Raw genomic sequence first — 21749 nt, forward strand, 5'->3', positions numbered from 1 at the left:
GCGACGGGGGCTCATATAAGAGATATTTTACGGCGGCGTGGCGCTTCCTACTACGTTGTAAGTTTCACCGTGTGCAAACTGCTCTATGGTGTAACGTGTCGTGTAATGCACTTGTAGCTTCCGATCTGTATAATCTCTTTCTCTCCCTCTCTCTCTCTCTCTCTCGCGCGCGCGCGCGGGTTCTTTTCTCTTATTTTCATTTATCTTAAGTGAGGTTTCTCTCTTGTATTTCTATTTCTTCCTTTTCCCTTTTCTCCTTTCTGCCTCGGTAAATTCCTGACCTGAATTGTTACAATAACTTTATTCTTTAGAATTATCTTTAGAATAGTAGTATATAATAACTTAAACTAGGACGGTAATAAAAGCATCCATTTAAATTTATCTATTTGTTTGTCAACGTGTCATGTAAAACATTCGACGCTTCCGACGGATGTAAAATCACGAAGACGCGTTTAGCCCGTGTCAGTAGTGTTAGTAGTAGTGTGTGTACTGCGCCCCAAAAAATAATAGCATATCATCCTTGGCGAAATTCTCTCATGTATGGCCTCAAAGAAATTCTTCTAGAACCGGGAGAAAAATTCTCTAAATTACAATATTTTTAAATTTAGGGGAATTTTGTCTTTTAGTTATAAGATCGGAGAAGACTTCAACACGGAGAAGAAAGTTTGGTTATATTAACACGAGAAAAAACGGAATTTCTGGATTTTTGCAACCCAAAAGGTTAGATCATAAGAACTACACACCATATACACTGAAATTCTATGTCCTTCAACCAAAACGCATTTCATTAAAACCAAACTTCACGTTGATACAACCAATTTTTTCCTGGTTTCTTTTGACTGTAAAAAGGAAAAAAGTTATTAATATATCTGATTTTGAATCAATAATATATAGAGTCTACTTCATTAAAAGAAAAGTATTTCGGTAAAAGTTGTGCTTAGAACATAAGATTACAAGAACTAGCACTTTGCAACTAGAGTTTCATTTTTAGGTGTTAAAATATTTTCTCTTTGATTTTAATTGAAGAATCATATTGAGGTCGGATATAAGAGGATTATACTAAGCATAAGATTATATATATTTTTTTAGGTATATAGATTGTGATGACTGCGGATTAGAGATCAAAATTTGATGAATCGACTAATTTCAATCGTGGCTCGCTTTGTCCCGACTGGTCGCGTTTCAGTCTGCAATCCTGCTGAATCCTCATTCTCCAATTCTGCTCTGATGACGACTTTTGTAAGTCGCGACGACAGACGAGTTTGCGCGAAACGATATAAATGATTTCATTGTCGTCACGGGATTGCGCGAAACGAATGGCTGTCCTCATCGAAAGTAGACGGCTCTCGCAACAGACGCAGTAGACGCGTGTCGTGCAAACGAGGTATGACACACTTTTTCGTCGACGCATTTTCGACTCGGTATTCGGTCTGCTTATCTCACTATGAAAGCGCTGTTGGTCAAATTTCGTTTTATCCTCGGGCGAAACGCCAGGAAAGTACAGGCCTTCACATGGCCGTCTGGTTTCTATCGACACCACCTCAAGATTCATCATACGAACAACGGTTGACTTCACGGCGAACTGAAGGAACAACAATCGAGCGGCAGTTATCGATAAAAATAGCTATACAGCCAGGAAAAGCAACTCTGGTTGCTACTTCTTGTAATCCCATATTCTAAGTGAAAACTATTACCAACAGAGTATTTCTCTTCCAATGAAGAGTGGGCCATTAATTAGAAATCTATTAGAAATTATTCTAATAATTTTCCTTTCGAATCAAGAGAGATATGTTCACTTGACGCAGAAATGCTTTTTATTAGAAAAAAATCTTTAAACAAAGTGGGGTCATATATGATTCCAACATGTTTTGAGTTTATTTTTCTTCTGTATATTGAAACTTACATGAGAATAAATATACAGCAATTTAACGGGGACCAAAGGTTTTTATCGTATAAAAATATTTTCTCAGTATAATATCTGATACTTTAGCGTAAATATGTTACAAAATTTCAATCATTGAAAGATTCAAAAACTGCTTCCCTCTGATCCATACATATAAAATCTCCCCAAAGTTTCAAATAAAGAAATTATGAATCTACCTAATGATGCCATGGAGTTTTTATCAGAACCTGATATGTAATTAAAAAGTAGTTTATGTCAATTAAAATAGCACAAATTTTAATTTGAGACGCGAGTGACTGAAAATCATATAGTATCTGATACTTTAGCGTAAATATGTTACAAAATTTCAATCATTCAAAGATTCAAAAACTGCTTCCCTCTGATCCATACATATAAAATCTCCCCAAAGTTTCAAATAAAGAAATTATGAATCTACCTAATGATGCCATGGAGTTTTTATCAGAACCTGATATGTAATTAAAAAGTAGTTTATGTCAATTAAAATAGCACAAATTTTAATTTGAGACGCGAGTGTCTGAAAATCGTACGCTGAGTGCTACTTCAGCGACGCGCTGATCGATCGATCGATCATTGAATCATTGAAAGATATTGAATGGGATTATTGCTGATCCCACGTTTAAATTAAATACAAGACTTATGCTCATAGATAAGAGACAAAATTCTTCTAACTTGAAAGACATTGCGTATAGAATATCTTTTTGGTTTCAGAAGAATCATTTTGATGCTATACGCAAGAATAAAATTTCAGGGGATCCGCTCCCAACCCTCGCTGGGCGAGATTATATTTTATCGGCTGCATTGACCCTCGTCGGGTGTTTATCACGCTCGCCTGTACGATACAGCGATAATTTTCACCTCTCACAATATGATAACGATTACCGTTGACTCATCATACGCGCGTACCGTTATTCCTCGCGTTATTCGCGCGGCTAGCCGACGGTATGCGTTACAGGTTCGTCGACTCGGCGCGCACCTTTGCCCGGGCTGTCCTCTTGATCGCTTATTAATTCTCACCGAATGCGATTATCCCCGCGAAATCGCGCGCGGCGCGACGGCGGCGCGCGGGATAATAAAAGTAACAGTTGCTGGAATACCGAGAGTAACCCGAGCTAGCCGGTGCCGTGGTCGGCGATGAAAATTTTATTCACTCCCGTCCCTGCGGCCGTCCGTACCTCTCCCGTGCAATTATTTCCAATTGAAGGGAATTACTTCGGCGATTATGAACGGCGGGATGTTTTATTTTACTGCCGCCTCACTTTTCCAGCGAGCGTCTTTTCACCGTAACACGCGTTTCCTCTCCCGCGCAGTGTGAGAATCCAAGCAAAGCTTGGCCTAAAATCATATTTTGTACGCGAATATTGGGTTATCTTAATGTAATATCCCGAGTTGAAATTTTGATTGCACTTTCAACCTTACTATTCCATTCAACACCTATTTTGATATTCTGAAATCTATATCTTTTGATCTTATTTATCCTATTCGGGTCGAAATTTTGATCCCATTTTCAGCTTCACTATTCTGTCCAACACTTATTTTGATATTCCGAAACCTAATACAACCTATTTTGAACATTTTTACGTAATAGCATTTTGCTATAAAGTATTGTTTTAAAATTGTTATTTCAAATATAAAGTTGAGCAAAGTAGAATTTTTGTATTATATAACTTTGCGGCTTTTAGAAGAAAATCGACAATACGTAGCTCGATCAATCTTTTTTGAAATACAAAGACTGTCACGCAACAAAATATTTACGCAGCGACAATGTAGAAGACATTATGAGAAAAAGTGTTTGCTTCCCTCTGACTCGTATACATGAAATCTCCTCAAAATTTCAAATGGGAGAATTATGAATCTACCCAATGATGTCATGGAGTGTTTACCAGAACCTGATATGCAATTGAAAGGTAGTCAATTAAAAAGTCGCAAATTTTAATTCGAGACGCGAGTGCCCGAAAATCGTACGCTGAGTGCCGCTTCAGCGACGGGCTGATCGATCGATCGATCGATCAACCGACCGTCGGCCAAGAGCGGATTTTCGTGCAGCTTTCGAGCGCGAATCACGGATCGCGCCGTAAAACTATCCGGCCGCTCGATTATGGCGAAGTCGATCGTTTATTTTTCCACCGGCGTGTCGGGAGAAAGCCGACCGCGCTCCCGCTCGCGACGACGAGCATGGGTTATGTCGTAACGCGGCGCGGTGCAATATTGTTTATGAAAAAGATCCCGCGAGGGGCACATCGGCCCGAGCACGTGCCGTCGCCATTCCTGCCGTCGTCGTCGCTGCTCCTGCTGCTATTGCTGTAGCAGCGGCAGTCCGTCGATATCGGCGAGGCAAGAAAATGGGCCGGCAGTGAGCCGCGCGGTTACGAAACTTTTTTAATTACGTAACGTGTTTCGACGACGTGTTTCGCGCGCGGCGAAAATTCTCGCGCATATTGCGATATGCGTGCCGATCGCGGCACGTTCGCGGGGACATATGGGCTGTCTCGATGGACGCGATCGATCGATCGACTCACGTGACGCAGGCGCGACGATTTCGAAGTGACTGATCAGATCTGTCTGTCTTGTCGGCAGAGATCTCGGGCAATCGCCATACGGTGGGAATGCGCGTCACGGTGCTGTAAACGCGATTACGACGAGTGGCCTCCGCGAGAAGCGGCTGGTGCAGAATCGAGAAGGGAAAGGGTGGGTCTCGTTCAAGAAGAGCTCGGCAAGAGGCGTGTCGCGCCTCTAACGCGCTCCTCCGCAAATTAAATTCACTTTCGAACGTGTAATACAATCGCCGTCGCGGAATCCGCCGATTGAAAGTGAACGTGGACGCGTTAGAACGCGGAGTCGGACGATGAATTACACGAGCGGAGGAAAGAGAGTGGGAAAGGGGGGAGAGAAAGAGAGAAAGAAAGAGAGAGAGAGAACGGAGCCGATTGAGGTACCACATCGAGGTTACGGAAAACTTACTCCACCTAATCGTGGTTGCCAGCACGTCGGTGAATTCTCGACTTAGATTAATCCGCGATTAAAATTGAATAAAAGTTAGAACACGATAGGAATGTCAGAGTGATATCGCGAATGCCATCGTGACTCGGTCGAAAGGGAGTCGCTTGAAATGCAATTGCTTGAAAAGCATGAGGAATGCCTCTTCGCGTAAAATTAATGAAGCATCAGTACTTAATCCGTATCTGATTGACTCGATCGTATCGTTGGACACACAAACGTCCGCGATACTATCTGGGAACTTACAGGAAGAGAATCTTGTAACAAAAATTAGTAATTTGAAATTTTGAGAAGTAAAATCGACATTCTGCAGTAATTGAATATCTTTCCATTTCGTTTGTACTACTTATATTTTAGAAACTAGAATGTGCATTAAGGGAATAATATTTGAAAATATATTTATGGGATGTAAATTTTTTCTGTGAAAATAAAGTTTATTTCTTTTTAAATAAACTTTACATCTTATATAGAAATAAATGTTCAAGTATTTTTTTGTCAGTATAATATTAAAAAATTTGTTCTGTCTCTGGCGGAACATAATAAAATTCTAGTGAAACTTACTATGTTTCTTAACAGAACGTATCTTATTGACGTTCTTTCGTGCGTTGAAAATACAGCAAAATTGAAAAAGATTTATATGAAAAAAAAATCTGTAATTTTTCTGTGTTTACACTGAGAAGGAACACCTGAAAATTAATTTGCGGAATATAGAGTTGATTTCTGCGAGATAAAGTTCATTTCTGTGAAATAAAATTTATTTCTACGAATAAATTTTATGCTCCATAAATAATTTTCCAAATATTTTTCTCTCTTAGTGCGCTCGCGAATTAATATTAACGTCGTTAACATCGCGCAATTTTCTCGCGATTACCGGCCCGTGTGTGTACAGAGTGCGTATCCGCGGATCAATTTATACGTTTATCGCGTCAGCCGGTTAATTCGCTCATTCGCTCATTATCCTCCTCGGGATCTCTCGCGATACCGACGAAAATCCCATCGCTATCTCGCGGCAACTGCGTGTGATTGATTTCCCGCCTGGCAAAACGTATAAATTACCATCGCGCAGCGACGAAAGTTTTCGTTCGGCAATGAGATTCGCGGAGCGAGCGCACGCTGCGTGCCGTTGCGTACGTGTGAATTCGCGTGCATGCGTGCGCGAGTGCATACATGTGCATGCCGTCACACGTGCGCGACGGCCGAGTGTGCACGTCTCTGCCGGAGGAACTCTCTTCTCGTTACTCGCGATTCCCTCGACGAGCGGATTAGAAATTCGTGACTTCGCTGGAACGATACGCGCGGCTCGCGTATCGGAAAATTGCGCGACAAGAAAGAAATGCAAGACGCGCAGGAGGAGGAGGAGGAACAAAAGAGCAGTAGCGCGTCGATTTCGGGCGAAATTTCAGTTTCGCGCCCACGCAATTCGACGCGTTTCGCGCGCGCGAATGGAAAGTCGGATGTCGCGAATTCGAACGATAAAACCAGTTCGCTCTCGTTGTCATCGTTATCGGGATGCAAAAACGCACACGAGTAGGAAGGCGCACAGGATGCCACTAGCGAAAGTCCTGTCGTTAATGTGCTCCTCCAAGCAGCTCGTGCTCGCATTTTTGCGCATCCCTCCCCGTCCTCTCTGCCGTCGCACGTGAATCAATTTTATTCGCCAACCGCGTCTACGTCTCTATTGCGATTCTTGTAGAGTTATGCCGTCCACACGACGCGATTAAGGCTAGTATTTAATAGTTGCCGCTTGAAACTTGTCTCATGTGAGGCCTTAGAATTTTCTTCAGGGATTAATCAGGGATTCAGTTACATTATATAATATGTGTGACATTATATCTATGCAATCGCGACTCAATTGAGAAATTTTCACCTAATCCTGAACTCAAATCTGGATATCTCACTTGAAAAGAATTTCAAGCAACGATTATTAACACGAACCTCAAATTTTTCTTCAGAGTTAGGTCTAAATTTTTCTGATCTTGAATTATGGTATCAGTGATATTTGCAATCACGATTCAACTAAAAGATTTATTTAACTCTGAATTTGAAGTGTTTTACTTGAGACGAGTTTCAAAACGATAACTATTAATACGAATAATCATCGCGAACAGAAGAAATGTGTAGTGAAAGAATCGGTAAGTTTTGCTCTTTTGCAATGTCTTCTTTGAAAGCACTGTGATGGCCAACGTGCGCGAATTGTCGCAAGAGAACGATGATACTCTGATACACCGCGGGCAGCAGCTGAGAACTCAGTCGGGGTAAACGATTAGATGAGGCAATGCGAATTTCATTAAATTCGTCGGCACGCCGTTTCTTTCCTCGCGCTACAAATAGCGCAACGGATCCGCAGTAGACCGTAATTGCACGCTCGAGATTAATAAAACCTATGCATCGAGCGTTTCACCGGAGGATGAAAACGTTCGTTCACTCGCTCGCTCATAAACGGACAAGCAAGCGTGCGATTCAATATACCGCATGCGAATTGCAACTAGAATCGCGGGAGCCGCGAAAATTCGCGATATCTTCGACGCAAATTGGCGCAATCGACACCGGGGAATTCCTCAAAATCGCACGGCAGTCTCCTCTCCGCTTATGCGTGCGGCATCGGCGAGGAGAAACGCGAGTATCTAGAGAGCGTACGGAAAAAGGTGCCAAACCTGTCTCTCGGCTCCGCTAGTTCTTCGCTAATCCCTCATGTAACCACCGTCCTCACATCAACTGGCACTTGAAAACAGCAACTCCACCGAGTACTAATCCGAGTACAAGGGCAAGGGAGAGAGAAAGAGAGAGAGAGCGCGCGGACGAATTGCGAGCAGCTCGCCGCTAACGACGCGATTCTGGGCCGGCGGAAAACGCGCCCGGGAAATATCGGCGTTGCGAATTTTCGTGGCGTGCGGTGGGCGCCGTTCGCGAGCGAAACGACGGCTTTTCGTGGGTACGGGGCGAGATCGCGGGTCCGGTCCGGCCAGAAGACTGCGCGCTGGAAGTGGAAAAGCCAGCAGCAGGAGCGTTGCGCTCCGACCACCATCGGTCCGTCCGGCTGAGCTTTCTACGACCGACGACGAAGACGGAGAAGGAGGGAGTCGAGCGGCCCATTGGCGTCCGCGGGGCCTGATCTCGCATTGGCGTAGGTCCGTCGCAGTCGTGGTCGGGGACTCGAGGCCCCAAGCCGAGAGAAAGGCACGCGAGCAGGCGCGGCACGTAGCCGGGAGACACCTGCGTCGCCACCTGACAGAACTCGACACTCTCGCACACACGGCGCGCGGAAAAAGCGCCCGATGCCGATACGGGTAAGGTCATTGCTGCTGTCGCTGCTGCGCGCAGCAATCGCGATCGTGATATTTGCTTATGGGCCGAGAGGCCGACCGAATCGGTCTGATTCGCAACGAGCCGTCACGACGTGTAATTACGACGGACCGACGTATGCGCGCGTATGATTGTAGTCGCGATCGGCAGATGGTCTCAATGGTTAATTTATGGCATTATGAGGCTTGCACTGTCTCGTTATTGATCGACTGTCGCGAAAGATACACATCTGATTGGCTGATCGACAATAGATAGAGGAGACCGTGTAGGGCCCATGTTCTAGAAGATCAGTCTGAATAGCTGGATTTTTATGACATTTGCGTAACGCGAGCATATTCGACAGCTATTGTCATGTGAGTTAATAAACTGGCCCCTAAAGCTCGCGTACACGAAAGGTCGTTGGCTGCCTTGAGGGGCATTCCACTGCCTGCCGCGTCCCTTCGTCGTCATCTGTCACTGACTGAGTGCCTAGTGCGTGCACACCTCGCAGGATTCGTATGAAAGATCGATCAGAGAAGTCGAGAGAAAGTGGAACGTCGGACGCTATTGCCCTGACAAAGAATAGCCGAAATAGTCGTAGGTTGCGTGTATACTCGTACGCGCTAAACAGTTTTCGCACCTTTTATTGGATGATCTTGCGACGTTTCATGTTGTCAGGATTGAAAGCCACTACGCGTAATGGTCGGTTCTGATACAAGAAATTTGAGGGAAAAAACTTATATTAAATTAAGAGAACATTATTTTCGGAAGCGATTTTTATTTATTTTCGTAAGTGATTACTACGTACATATGTCAGCAGTGGCTTTTAATTGGCCATATTTACGCAAGAGTGATTCAATACATCAAAGGAGGAAGGCCAATAAGGTCAATTTTCGGGTCATGAATGTTGCACTTTCTTGATGAAATATTCGTATAGTTGAGGTTGAAAGTTTTTCAAAACGTCCTATAAAAACTTTTTTACTTTGGGGAAAACTAGAGTTACGAGCCTTCAAAGTAATGATGGCCACAGAATGGGCGATAGTAATATTTGCTTCTTTATAAAAACTAAATAAACTATTTTTTTTATTGTATTAAATATATAAAAAAATATTCTACTATAAAACTATATATAATATATTCTACATATAAAAAAATTATTCTACTTTCGTAAGCAAACTCTAGAAGTACTATTTGCAGCTATATTTAATTAAAACTTTAATTAAGAAAATAGATGAAAAACCAACAAAAATTAAAAATCGGTTTAAAAATAAAAAAAGTAACTCTACCATTGACGGTCCCAAGTCCGTATACAAAAAGAGGAGAGTAAAATGAAGAATATATGCACATATTTATATATAATCATACTAACAAAAGCATACACACACAGATTTACAAACACATATAAATGTAATAAAAATTGTTTATTCAATTCTCATAAAGTTTATTTATTCTCATGAAGAAGCAAATATTACTATTGCCCATTCTGTGGGCCTCATTACCCAAACTTTGAAGGCTCGTAACTCTAGTTTTCCCTAACATAAAAAAGTTTTTATAGAACGTTTCGGAAAACTCTCAACCTCAACTACGAAATACAAATATTTAATATTTCATCAAGAAAGTGCGACATTCATGGCCCAAAAATTGGCTTTACTGGCTCCCCTTTTTTAAGTTTTCCTTACCAATGGGTGGTCCATACGTATTTCTACATAAAACAAAAAAGTCCTATGGGTAGCTGGGTTTTTATTTTCTACTAGTTACGCCGTTGTTTACTAGTTGCACCTTCTTTACTCACTTTTTGAGGGTCAAGCTTGTCGATGAATACTCTTAAAAAGAAGAAAATCTACCGTGCTTAACTTCTTGAACGATTGCGAAAACCCTCGGTGTTATCTATATGCATAATCTTGTTAAATCGTGCATCAAGTTTTTACCCTCATTTAGTTTGAAACGTGTTTCATGCGAGCTGGGTCATTCTTGCATAACTACGGTTGATCCTGACTACATGAAGCGTTGCAACTTTGTTCGATAAAAAGTTGCGATTGTTCGCAACTTTTTATCGAATTCAAACCGTTTAGCAACCGAGTGAACACATCTTGGAGGTGTTCCCTCGCCGATGAGGACACTCCCTGAAAAACGGGAAACTGCGAAAAACTAGGTTTCCCGTCGCTAAGTTTCGTAATCTTCTCGCGGATCCTCATGGTATCCTCGAGTTCTCAATAAATTATTCTCAGGGTCGCGCGCAGCAGGTGCATAACAAAGTCGCCGATACCGAAGGGAGTAACAGGATCTCTCATTAGAAAACGAACGTGAAGCTCGGCGAGAGATTAGAACGTCGCAGTGATAGTTAACGCAACATTAAGTAAGCGCCGGAATCCGTATGTCGTGTTTCATGATGACTTCTGGTGACATTTGAGGGAAACTGCGATAAACCGGCGGTGTATGTGTGTGCGAAGCTTCCCGCGGGAGCGCGATAATCATTGCAAACTGGTTGGAAGAATTACCTCTCGCGTTACGTCACGTAACGTCGCACGGGAAAATCGTCTTGCGTCCGTTGCATAACGCTACATAACGTGCGAGAGGCACACGTCGAGTACAATTAAAATAATTCATTTATCCCGATATCAGAAACGCGAAATTACTTCCCGGAAATTCGCGGGTAGTTTGACTTTTCTTCTTGCAGCCTGTTTGACATTTAGTCAATAATCGAGGATAATTTCGTCGCGCTGACGAGAATTTGATAAGCATTAACGGGGAAAATTCAAGGAAATGTGAGTTCCATTCATTCTCGGGCGATCTGGAACTCGACGATTTCGCGAAGCGGAATGGAAGATCCTGCTCGTTACAAAGAGAGGAGCGCCTGGCCTCGCGTCGCAGGTTTGTCCCTCTGGTACGCTCCTTGATGGGCTGCAACGCAGCGCTTTCTTGGCCTCTCAAGAACGACGGAGAAGTTCTTTCTTCCTCTATCACCGGCCACCAAGGACGACGCTCTCATTCCTCGTTTTCTCCATTTTCCTCTTTTTGCTCGAACTGAGACGCCGCGCGTTCCTCACAGGCGAAGCCCGTGGGCTTTCCGCCGCGCGGAAGGTCGAGAAATCGAGTTCCGTGCGATTCCTTTTGTAACGGTCGTCGACAGGTTGCCGTCCTTAATGACTTTTTCTCTCTTTCCTTTTTCCTTCTTCTTTTTGTGACTTAAATCAATTGGAGTATAAGTATTCCGGCTCGACGCGAGAGTGCTGCGCCATTTTCGACTCGCGAAATTTCGCAGTGATCACGATTTTCCCCCGAGGGAAAATTCCTTCCTCGTTCTCCTCTTTTTTCCGCGGCGAGTTTGCAAGATTGCTTCGCAGCGGTACGTTAATTATATAAATAGAATCCAAAAGAAAGCAAGAAAAATTAATTGCATAGTGGTTTTCGATCATTCTCCGCGCGCTGATGCATAATTATAGCTTGATATATATCCCGCGGCATTTAAATAATCCAGCTCGCTCGCGGCTAGCTCCAGCGGTCTTGTTGTCCCTTGGACTTAGACGCGACGCGTGCGACGTTAGAACCGGCTAGGACGTCGTAATTATGAGCTTCTAACGAGCGGCGGCCGATCAATTTTCCCGTCACTTTTACTATCATCGCGACTGAGGCTGTGCACACTCGGCGAAACGGTCGTTTGTTCGCGCGTCAGCCTTGGTGATTCTATAAATATGTGCTTCCATGCGGAAGAATTTGCAAACGGATCTGACGAATCCTCCGTTAATAACGACAATAAAGGTCGCACCTACAGTCGCGACGATGCGTGTACGACATGACGGCGATATCGGCGATGTCGCGAAACGCGATATGCCGCGGAAAGCCTAGAGTATTCCGGGATCGTTGAGACGATTAATTGCGACAGACGGTGAAGAGCAGCGTAGCCGTTTCGCGTAACGAGACGCGCATGCAAAACGTCGTTGGAAAAGTGTAGCAGAAGTTAGTGCTTGAGAGAGAAAGAGGGAGAGGGAGAGAGAGAAGGAGGGGAGGGGAGAGACAGAGAGAAAGAGAGAGAGAGAAAAGAGGGGTTTGACTGGTCAGTCACGACGTGCTCTCACTTTCTATTGTCCGATTATGCCAAGAAATTGCCCGGCGTGAATTCGATTTCAACGCTTTTGTTGTCTCCTGGGCCGCTATTATCAGGTGTGCTCGATGTTTTAATTGCACGAAACATTCGAGATGCTTCCTCTAATTCGCGATCACTTTGCGTATGCGCGACATTATCAATACTTCTTTTAAAGCTGTATGCAAGATTCACGCGAAATCGCGAGAAGAGCAATCAAGAGAACGCAAAGCGTGCGTTTTCTTTTTGGTTTTCTTTTTTTACCCGTGGAGACATTGATGCGATTTGAGGGTTCTCAGGGTCGCAGTAAATTCCTAATCCCTTCCGCAAACTCTGTTTTATTTGACAGGCGATAAGGCAGAGATCCCTGTTACTCTCCTGCACCGGCAAACTAGGAATCCGCGTTGCTGGTTCGCACATTCACCTCGCGAGACTCCGCGAGCGCACCCGGCGCTACAGACGCGCGTGTCACGCTTGCAAGGAGATTACGTACAAAAGAGTTTATTAATGTACATTCGAAATTATAGCAATAAAATAGGAGAGCGAGAGACAGGACGTCGTTAAATCTTGTTGCCGTTCACGTCTCTGTACAGCTCGTCGTTGTTGCCATATAGTCTTGGCGAATCGTTGCAGTCGACCTGCAATGAGCGAAAATTACTTGAGAGCTCGCTCGTTCTTACGCGCGTTGAAGCACTTCATGCGGGGAAAGACAATTTCCTGTTCATGAAACTGACCATGGGAACCAGACGAAAAACTCGCCGACGAGGAGTAAATATCACTATTGCTGTGACAGACAGCACTCATCTGAACGTTTAGCTGCATTCAAACTTGGCCGAGATAACTGAGAGCAATTGTTCGAGCAGAAAACTCCTGCAGGAATCTTTCTGCTCCGAGTTTTTCATTTGGTTCCCAGATAACAGACAAATCAGCTGCACTAATGAGGGTGTGCGCGTGTGCGTGTACCTTGAACCACCAATCGCAGACGCGAGTTGTTTGACTGAAGACTGTACCATTCGGGCAGAGGAAGCTGTACTGGCGTCCATTCGGCAAGCACCAATGCCACACCTTTAATCAGATATTAACACATTCGGTTCTCTTTATTTTCATCATCATCATTATCTAATTCTGTATTTTATTGTTTTTTCTATCTTCTTTTTCCTACCTTTCTTTCTGTAAACTATTATTAACTGTTATTATCATAAAACAACGAGTAAACGAACGATCGAGTCTCGCCTCCTTCGGTCTTTAGCGAGATAGAAATTCCCCGATCGATTCTCGAAAATTACAAACAAAAACGAGATAGATTCACGACTCCAGTATCGATCTTCGAGGATAACGTTTCGCGTGGCAATTTTGCGAAGCAGTTCGTAAATCGCTCGACAATATTGATCCGTCGTGTCGACCTGCTACTTCGGCGTACAAACGTAAAGAAAGGAGAGAGGAGAAACGAGGAAAAAAAGAGATTGGTTTGCAATCCGATACTGCACGCGAGCGAGATTTAAATAATCTCGATTATTGAAATGAGAATGAAAGACGGTGGCCATATGGACGCACCTGACATCTGGCCTCGGGGTCGGCGTAGTATCCAGGTAGCTTCCCTCCGCAGGTAAACTGGAGGCCGAACGGCACCGAGTTGTAGATCGGGTAGTCTACGCCAGGTGTGTAGCCGTCCACTTGCTGGAACGTACGAGCGAGATTACGCGCGCGTTACGCCTGCAGATAACTATCGCTCTCTTTATTCTTTTTTTTCCCCAGGCAGCTGTCACACGGCATCGAGGTCGGCTCGCGAATTATATTTGCCGTGAGTGTGAATCTAGGCCGCTATTCTGTGTGCATATCTACCGACAATTGTCGCTTCGCCATGCTAACGATGTCTGTGCATAATGATAAACGTTCCAACAGTAATGATTGACGATTGACGATGCTTGTCGTTTATGAATGACGACGTCGTTACTTTTAACGAGACGCCCCATACGTGGCGAAAACGTATCGACAATACTTGAAAGATGATCCTACAAGTTATATAAATCAGTCAAGAAAGAGAAAAAGAGACTTGCTTCAAATATTTGTACAATTTTTCGATGTAATTTAATGTGTCTTTAATTTTTCTCTTGGTTTTAATTGAATTCTTATGAAGCTCATGTCATCATTTATGGTTTATTACCTAAAATTATTCATGATTATGGCAGTTGTTAGAAGTTATGTATAGAACAGTGGCCTAGTAGATGGATTCAGTAACTCGTTAACTTGTCATGAATGACAATAGCTGTGGTCGATATTCAGTACTGCCAGTACTGAAATTCTATAATTTATGTTACACCTACTGTAGATTTGCAATACTAGCAGTGAATATCCGGACGCAGTCAATAGAACTGTGTACTGTTGCGCATCTTTTCTAGCGTACACTACATCTGCGTGACGTCAACGACAACTCGTTAACAATACTTAATGAGTTACAGCTACTGGCGGATTACAAGTTATTGATATACGGGCTTTTACTTTTGCGGAGCGCGCGTCGTTGTTGCGCCGCGTCGTCTTGGACCGTGACACACTCGTGATTAGCATTGTAAATCTCGCTGGTTGCATCGAGACAATTAGCGAAAACAGTGAAACTCGCGACGTGGCGTCGACTACGTAGCCAGCCGTGATTGTTTCGTCGGAACAATAACAATACGTTTCGACACGTATCATCTCGACAATGGAATGTGGCGCGAATAAGGATACACGCTGTAAATCGCATTTCCTCCGTCCGATATACGTGTGCGCGCTAGCTTATAGCTAGCAAAGAATTGAAATTCACGGATAAATCGCATGATTCGTTGCCCCCATCCCCTCTCTCTCTTTCTCTCTCTCTCTCTCTCTCTCTCTCTCTTCCCCTCTCTTAAATTATTTTAATTATCGCACAGCAATAAGAAGTGAGATTATTCTTCGCTCTCTTCATACGTCCGATAGGTTTTGTTGTTTATCTATCGCTCGTCTCAAAACAATTTGATCTGACTATTTCTAAGTCGATGAAAACGTCTCGATATAATTGTATAGAGGCATTGATTTTTTCTCATCGTGTAAGCTACATTTATTTATACTAATATAAAATATTTTTTAAATAACAAAATGTGCATTTTCTTGAAACCTTAGCCTCTCATGAAAGCAATTGCTTATTTTGTTTAAATAATAGTATTAAGATGTAAATAAACTTTTCATTAATTCCCAGATATCGAACAAATATTTTTTATTTTTTAAATACTTTTACTCTCAATGTAGAGATAGTAAACGACGATTGACGATCTACCCCTCTCTTCACTTTTCCTGAATGCACGAAATAACGAACATTCAAATAATTATAGTAATTTTAAGTATAGTAGTAAAAAGTCAAACGTGCACAATATTTTTAAACAAATATATAGTAATTTCAGTCATGATTTGTATATGATTCAAAATTATAAAGTTTTGTTGTAATTTTTAGTAGAATATATTTTCTCCATATGTAGTTCACTTATTGTTCGCGTGAGTCGCCGATCTATTCGTTGAGACCGTTTGATATTTCTCAATTAAATATCATAGAACATTTTGTAAAATCGCGTATTAACGCCTGAATATCGCGTACGGTTCAGTTGTTGCATCGTGAAGTGTACACAACAAGACCCACGCGGCGCGAACCCAGCACGAACCTTGCGGCGAAAATCAGTCCGGGCTAATAGTTAATATTACGGCTAACGGTAATTACTCAATGAGACAATCGAATGCGTCGATCCGCAGCCCGGAGACCCGGGCTGCGATACGGGATCTTTTCGCAATTGGCTATCAGTCAAAACGAGAAGAAATAAAGAGGCGGTTGCGACACGGCGCGTCGGCTCGAGACCGTTCGGTGCGTGCACGTGCCAATGTTTGACCGGAAGTCGGGTTACATTGTTCCTCCCGGGCGGATGTGCGGATCTCCGCGGCTTTGTACGCGATCTCTTGTTTACGATTTCGCCTGTGCGCGTGTGTATGCGTGCGCGTACGTGCGTGCGCGCCTATGCAGATGCGCGACCCGCGCGTCTCCCCTGGCCGAATTTAAGCCGGTGACTTCAACGCTTGGTATGAAAGTATCGTCGCGGTCGCATGGCGCTTTAGCCCCGCTGAATGGCACACGTGAAAATCGAGGCATATACGAAAAAAAAAGATTTGCTAATATATGAACAACTAAAAATATTAGTTGCAGGAGCAAATTTTCTTGCTTTTATAGCAAAGTTATTTAGTTGTGATAGCTAAAAGATTTGCTAATATATATATTAGCAACTAAATATATATATATATATCACAACTAAATAACTTTGCTATGAAAGCAAGAAAATTTGCTCCTGCAGTTAATATTTTTATTTGTCCATATATTAGCAAATCTTTTAGCTATCACAACTAAATAACTTTGCTATGAAAGCAAGAAAATTTGCTCCTGCAGTTAATATTTTTATTTGTCCATATATTAGCAAATCTTTTAGCTATCACAACTAAATAACTTTGCTATGAAAGCAAGAAAATTTGCTCCTGCAGTTAATATTTTTATTTGTCCATATATTAGCAAATCTTTTAGCTATCACAACTAAATAACTTTGCTATGAAAGCAAGAAAATTTGCTCCTGCAGTTAATATTTTTATTTGTCCATATATTAGCAAATCTTTTAGCTATCACAACTAAATAACTTTGCTATGAAAGCAAGAAAATTTGCTCCTGCAGTTAATATTTTTATTTGTCCATATATTAGCAAATCTTTTAGCTATCACAACTAAATAACTTTGCTATGAAAGCAAGAAAATTTGCTCCTGCAGTTAATATTTTTATTTGTCCATATATTAGCAAATCTTTTAGCTATCACAACTAAATAACTTTGCTATGAAAGCAAGAAAATTTGCTCCTGCAGTTAATATTTTTATTTGTCCATATATTAGCAAATCTTTTAGCTATCACAACTAAATAACTTTGCTATGAAAGCAAGAAAATTTGCTCCTGCAGTTAATATTTTTATTTGTCCATATATTAGCAAATCTTTTAGCTATCACAACTAAATAACTTTGCTATGAAAGCAAGAAAATTTGCTCCTGCAGTTAATATTTTTATTTGTCCATATATTAGCAAATCTTTTAGCTATCACAACTAAATAACTTTGCTATGAAAGCAAGAAAATTTGCTCCTGCAGTTAATATTTTTATTTGTCCATATATTAGCAAATCTTTTAGCTATCACAACTAAATAACTTTGCTATGAAAGCAAGAAAATTTGCTCCTGCAGTTAATATTTTTATTTGTCCATATATTAGCAAATCTTTTAGCTATCACAACTAAATAACTTTGCTATGAAAGCAAGAAAATTTGCTCCTGCAGTTAATATTTTTATTTGTCCATATATTAGCAAATCTTTTAGCTATCACAACTAAATAACTTTGCTATGAAAGCAAGAAAATTTGCTCCTGCAGTTAATATTTTTATTTGTCCATATATTAGCAAATCTTTTAGCTATCACAACTAAATAACTTTGCTATGAAAGCAAGAAAATTTGCTCCTGCAGTTAATATTTTTATTTGTCCATATATTAGCAAATCTTTTAGCTATCACAACTAAATAACTTTGCTATGAAAGCAAGAAAATTTGCTCCTGCAGTTAATATTTTTATTTGTCCATATATTAGCAAATCTTTTAGCTATCACAACTAAATAACTTTGCTATGAAAGCAAGAAAATTTGCTCCTGCAGTTAATATTTTTATTTGTCCATATATTAGCAAATCTTTTAGCTATCACAACTAAATAACTTTGCTATGAAAGCAAGAAAATTTGCTCCTGCAGTTAATATTTTTATTTGTCCATATATTAGCAAATCTTTTAGCTATCACAACTAAATAACTTTGCTATGAAAGCAAGAAAATTTGCTCCTGCAGTTAATATTTTTATTTGTCCATATATTAGCAAATCTTTTAGCTATCACAACTAAATAACTTTGCTATGAAAGCAAGAAAATTTGCTCCTGCAGTTAATATTTTTATTTGTCCATATATTAGCAAATCTTTTAGCTATCACAACTAAATAACTTTGCTATGAAAGCAAGAAAATTTGCTCCTGCAGTTAATATTTTTATTTGTCCATATATTAGCAAATCTTTTAGCTATCACAACTAAATAACTTTGCTATGAAAGCAAGAAAATTTGCTCCTGCAGTTAATATTTTTATTTGTCCATATATTAGCAAATCTTTTAGCTATCACAACTAAATAACTTTGCTATGAAAGCAAGAAAATTTGCTCCTGCAGTTAATATTTTTATTTGTCCATATATTAGCAAATCTTTTAGCTATCACAACTAAATAACTTTGCTATGAAAGCAAGAAAATTTGCTCCTGCAGTTAATATTTTTATTTGTCCATATATTAGCAAATCTTTTAGCTATCACAACTAAATAACTTTGCTATGAAAGCAAGAAAATTTGCTCCTGCAGTTAATATTTTTATTTGTCCATATATTAGCAAATCTTTTAGCTATCACAACTAAATAACTTTGCTATGAAAGCAAGAAAATTTGCTCCTGCAGTTAATATTTTTATTTGTCCATATATTAGCAAATCTTTTAGCTATCACAACTAAATAACTTTGCTATGAAAGCAAGAAAATTTGCTCCTGCAGTTAATATTTTTATTTGTCCATATATTAGCAAATCTTTTAGCTATCACAACTAAATAACTTTGCTATGAAAGCAAGAAAATTTGCTCCTGCAGTTAATATTTTTATTTGTCCATATATTAGCAAATCTTTTAGCTATCACAACTAAATAACTTTGCTATGAAAGCAAGAAAATTTGCTCCTGCAGTTAATATTTTTATTTGTCCATATATTAGCAAATCTTTTAGCTATCACAACTAAATAACTTTGCTATGAAAGCAAGAAAATTTGCTCCTGCAGTTAATATTTTTATTTGTCCATATATTAGCAAATCTTTTAGCTATCACAACTAAATAACTTTGCTATGAAAGCAAGAAAATTTGCTCCTGCAGTTAATATTTTTATTTGTCCATATATTAGCAAATCTTTTAGCTATCACAACTAAATAACTTTGCTATGAAAGCAAGAAAATTTGCTCCTGCAGTTAATATTTTTATTTGTCCATATATTAGCAAATCTTTTAGCTATCACAACTAAATAACTTTGCTATGAAAGCAAGAAAATTTGCTCCTGCAGTTAATATTTTTATTTGTCCATATATTAGCAAATCTTTTAGCTATCACAACTAAATAACTTTGCTATGAAAGCAAGAAAATTTGCTCCTGCAGTTAATATTTTTATTTGTCCATATATTAGCAAATCTTTTAGCTATCACAACTAAATAACTTTGCTATGAAAGCAAGAAAATTTGCTCCTGCAGTTAATATTTTTATTTGTCCATATATTAGCAAATCTTTTAGCTATCACAACTAAATAACTTTGCTATGAAAGCAAGAAAATTTGCTCCTGCAGTTAATATTTTTATTTGTCCATATATTAGCAAATCTTTTAGCTATCACAACTAAATAACTTTGCTATGAAAGCAAGAAAATTTGCTCCTGCAGTTAATATTTTTATTTGTCCATATATTAGCAAATCTTTTAGCTATCACAACTAAATAACTTTGCTATGAAAGCAAGAAAATTTGCTCCTGCAGTTAATATTTTTATTTGTCCATATATTAGCAAATCTTTTAGCTATCACAACTAAATAACTTTGCTATGAAAGCAAGAAAATTTGCTCCTGCAGTTAATATTTTTATTTGTCCATATATTAGCAAATCTTTTAGCTATCACAACTAAATAACTTTGCTATGAAAGCAAGAAAATTTGCTCCTGCAGTTAATATTTTTATTTGTCCATATATTAGCAAATCTTTTAGCTATCACAACTAAATAACTTTGCTATGAAAGCAAGAAAATTTGCTCCTGCAGTTAATATTTTTATTTGTCCATATATTAGCAAATCTTTTAGCTATCACAACTAAATAACTTTGCTATGAAAGCAAGAAAATTTGCTCCTGCAGTTAATATTTTTATTTGTCCATATATTAGCAAATCTTTTAGCTATCACAACTAAATAACTTTGCTATGAAAGCAAGAAAATTTGCTCCTGCAGTTAATATTTTTATTTGTCCATATATTAGCAAATCTTTTAGCTATCACAACTAAATAACTTTGCTATGAAAGCAAGAAAATTTGCTCCTGCAGTTAATATTTTTATTTGTCCATATATTAGCAAATCTTTTAGCTATCACAACTAAATAACTTTGCTATGAAAGCAAGAAAATTTGCTCCTGCAGTTAATATTTTTATTTGTCCATATATTAGCAAATCTTTTAGCTATCACAACTAAATAACTTTGCTATGAAAGCAAGAAAATTTGCTCCTGCAGTTAATATTTTTATTTGTCCATATATTAGCAAATCTTTTAGCTATCACAACTAAATAACTTTGCTATGAAAGCAAGAAAATTTGCTCCTGCAGTTAATATTTTTATTTGTCCATATATTAGCAAATCTTTTAGCTATCACAACTAAATAACTTTGCTATGAAAGCAAGAAAATTTGCTCCTGCAGTTAATATTTTTATTTGTCCATATATTAGCAAATCTTTTAGCTATCACAACTAAATAACTTTGCTATGAAAGCAAGAAAATTTGCTCCTGCAGTTAATATTTTTATTTGTCCATATATTAGCAAATCTTTTAGCTATCACAACTAAATAACTTTGCTATGAAAGCAAGAAAATTTGCTCCTGCAGTTAATATTTTTATTTGTCCATATATTAGCAAATCTTTTAGCTATCACAACTAAATAACTTTGCTATGAAAGCAAGAAAATTTGCTCCTGCAGTTAATATTTTTATTTGTCCATATATTAGCAAATCTTTTTTTTCGTGTAAGAGTATGTCAAGTGTACGATTAATTTAAAAAACATTAAAAAATATACATAAAATTATAAACATAAAAATATATAATAAAAATACATATAAAACATACATATATTTCTTATTTCTTATTTCTTTACTAAGATAAGATAGTTCCTCAATTTATGCAACGTTCACACACTGTCCTGTCTCGATATTGTCTCTTTCACTACACCATTCTCCAGCAACAAGAAAAGTGTCATTTAAATATCTAACATTGTTGAAATAATTATGTTTCGTGTAAATATATAATTATTTTGATAACAAAATTGAAAACAAATTTTTTTATATTTCATATTTTCTGTTGCGTCACTTTGACTTTAACGCGGCGAAATTAATGATTTCATATATAATATTTCATAATAATATTTCAATAATAATATTTCATATATTTTGATGAGAGAAAAAAGAGAGAAAGAGAAGAATTTATCTCTCGTTCGAACAATATGTTTTCCTTGATAAACGGATATTACGTAAATCAATTTTTCTCGTATATATATATATATATATATATATATATATATATATATATATATATATA

At 39.2% G+C, this 21749-nt stretch overlaps 3 protein-coding genes across 4 annotated transcripts in view; 1 reads left to right on the forward strand and 2 right to left on the reverse strand.

Annotated features, from left to right (window-relative positions):
- Positions 1–7881, reverse strand: part of LOC116849974 (uncharacterized protein DDB_G0284459) — a 34284-nt gene extending 26403 nt beyond the window's left edge. The window contains exon 1 of the mRNA XM_032827702.1: positions 7573–7881. The gene's annotated coding sequence lies outside the window, so the exon portion shown is untranslated. The remainder of the gene's footprint in view (positions 1–7572) is intronic.
- Positions 1–21749, forward strand: part of LOC116849975 — a 41886-nt gene that overhangs the window by 2902 nt on the left and 17235 nt on the right. The window lies entirely within an intron of this gene.
- LOC116849976 (U-scoloptoxin(01)-Cw1a) overlaps positions 12613–21749 on the reverse strand; it is a 17598-nt gene continuing 8461 nt past the window's right edge. For both annotated transcript variants that reach the window (XM_032827710.1, XM_032827709.1), the window contains exons 4-6: positions 13836–13958; positions 13245–13346; positions 12613–12919 (exon numbers count right to left, since the gene is read on the reverse strand). In XM_032827710.1, the coding sequence (XP_032683601.1) occupies positions 12842–12919; positions 13245–13346; positions 13836–13958 (303 nt within the window). In that variant the 3' untranslated portion in view covers positions 12613–12841. The remainder of the gene's footprint in view (positions 12920–13244; positions 13347–13835; positions 13959–21749) is intronic.

The sequence above is a fragment of the Odontomachus brunneus genome, unplaced genomic scaffold (genome assembly GCF_010583005.1).
Source record: "Odontomachus brunneus isolate Ranch 3 - 2012 unplaced genomic scaffold, Obru_v1 Obru_scaffold_130, whole genome shotgun sequence".
In the NCBI taxonomy this organism is placed as follows: domain Eukaryota; kingdom Metazoa; phylum Arthropoda; class Insecta; order Hymenoptera; family Formicidae; genus Odontomachus; species Odontomachus brunneus.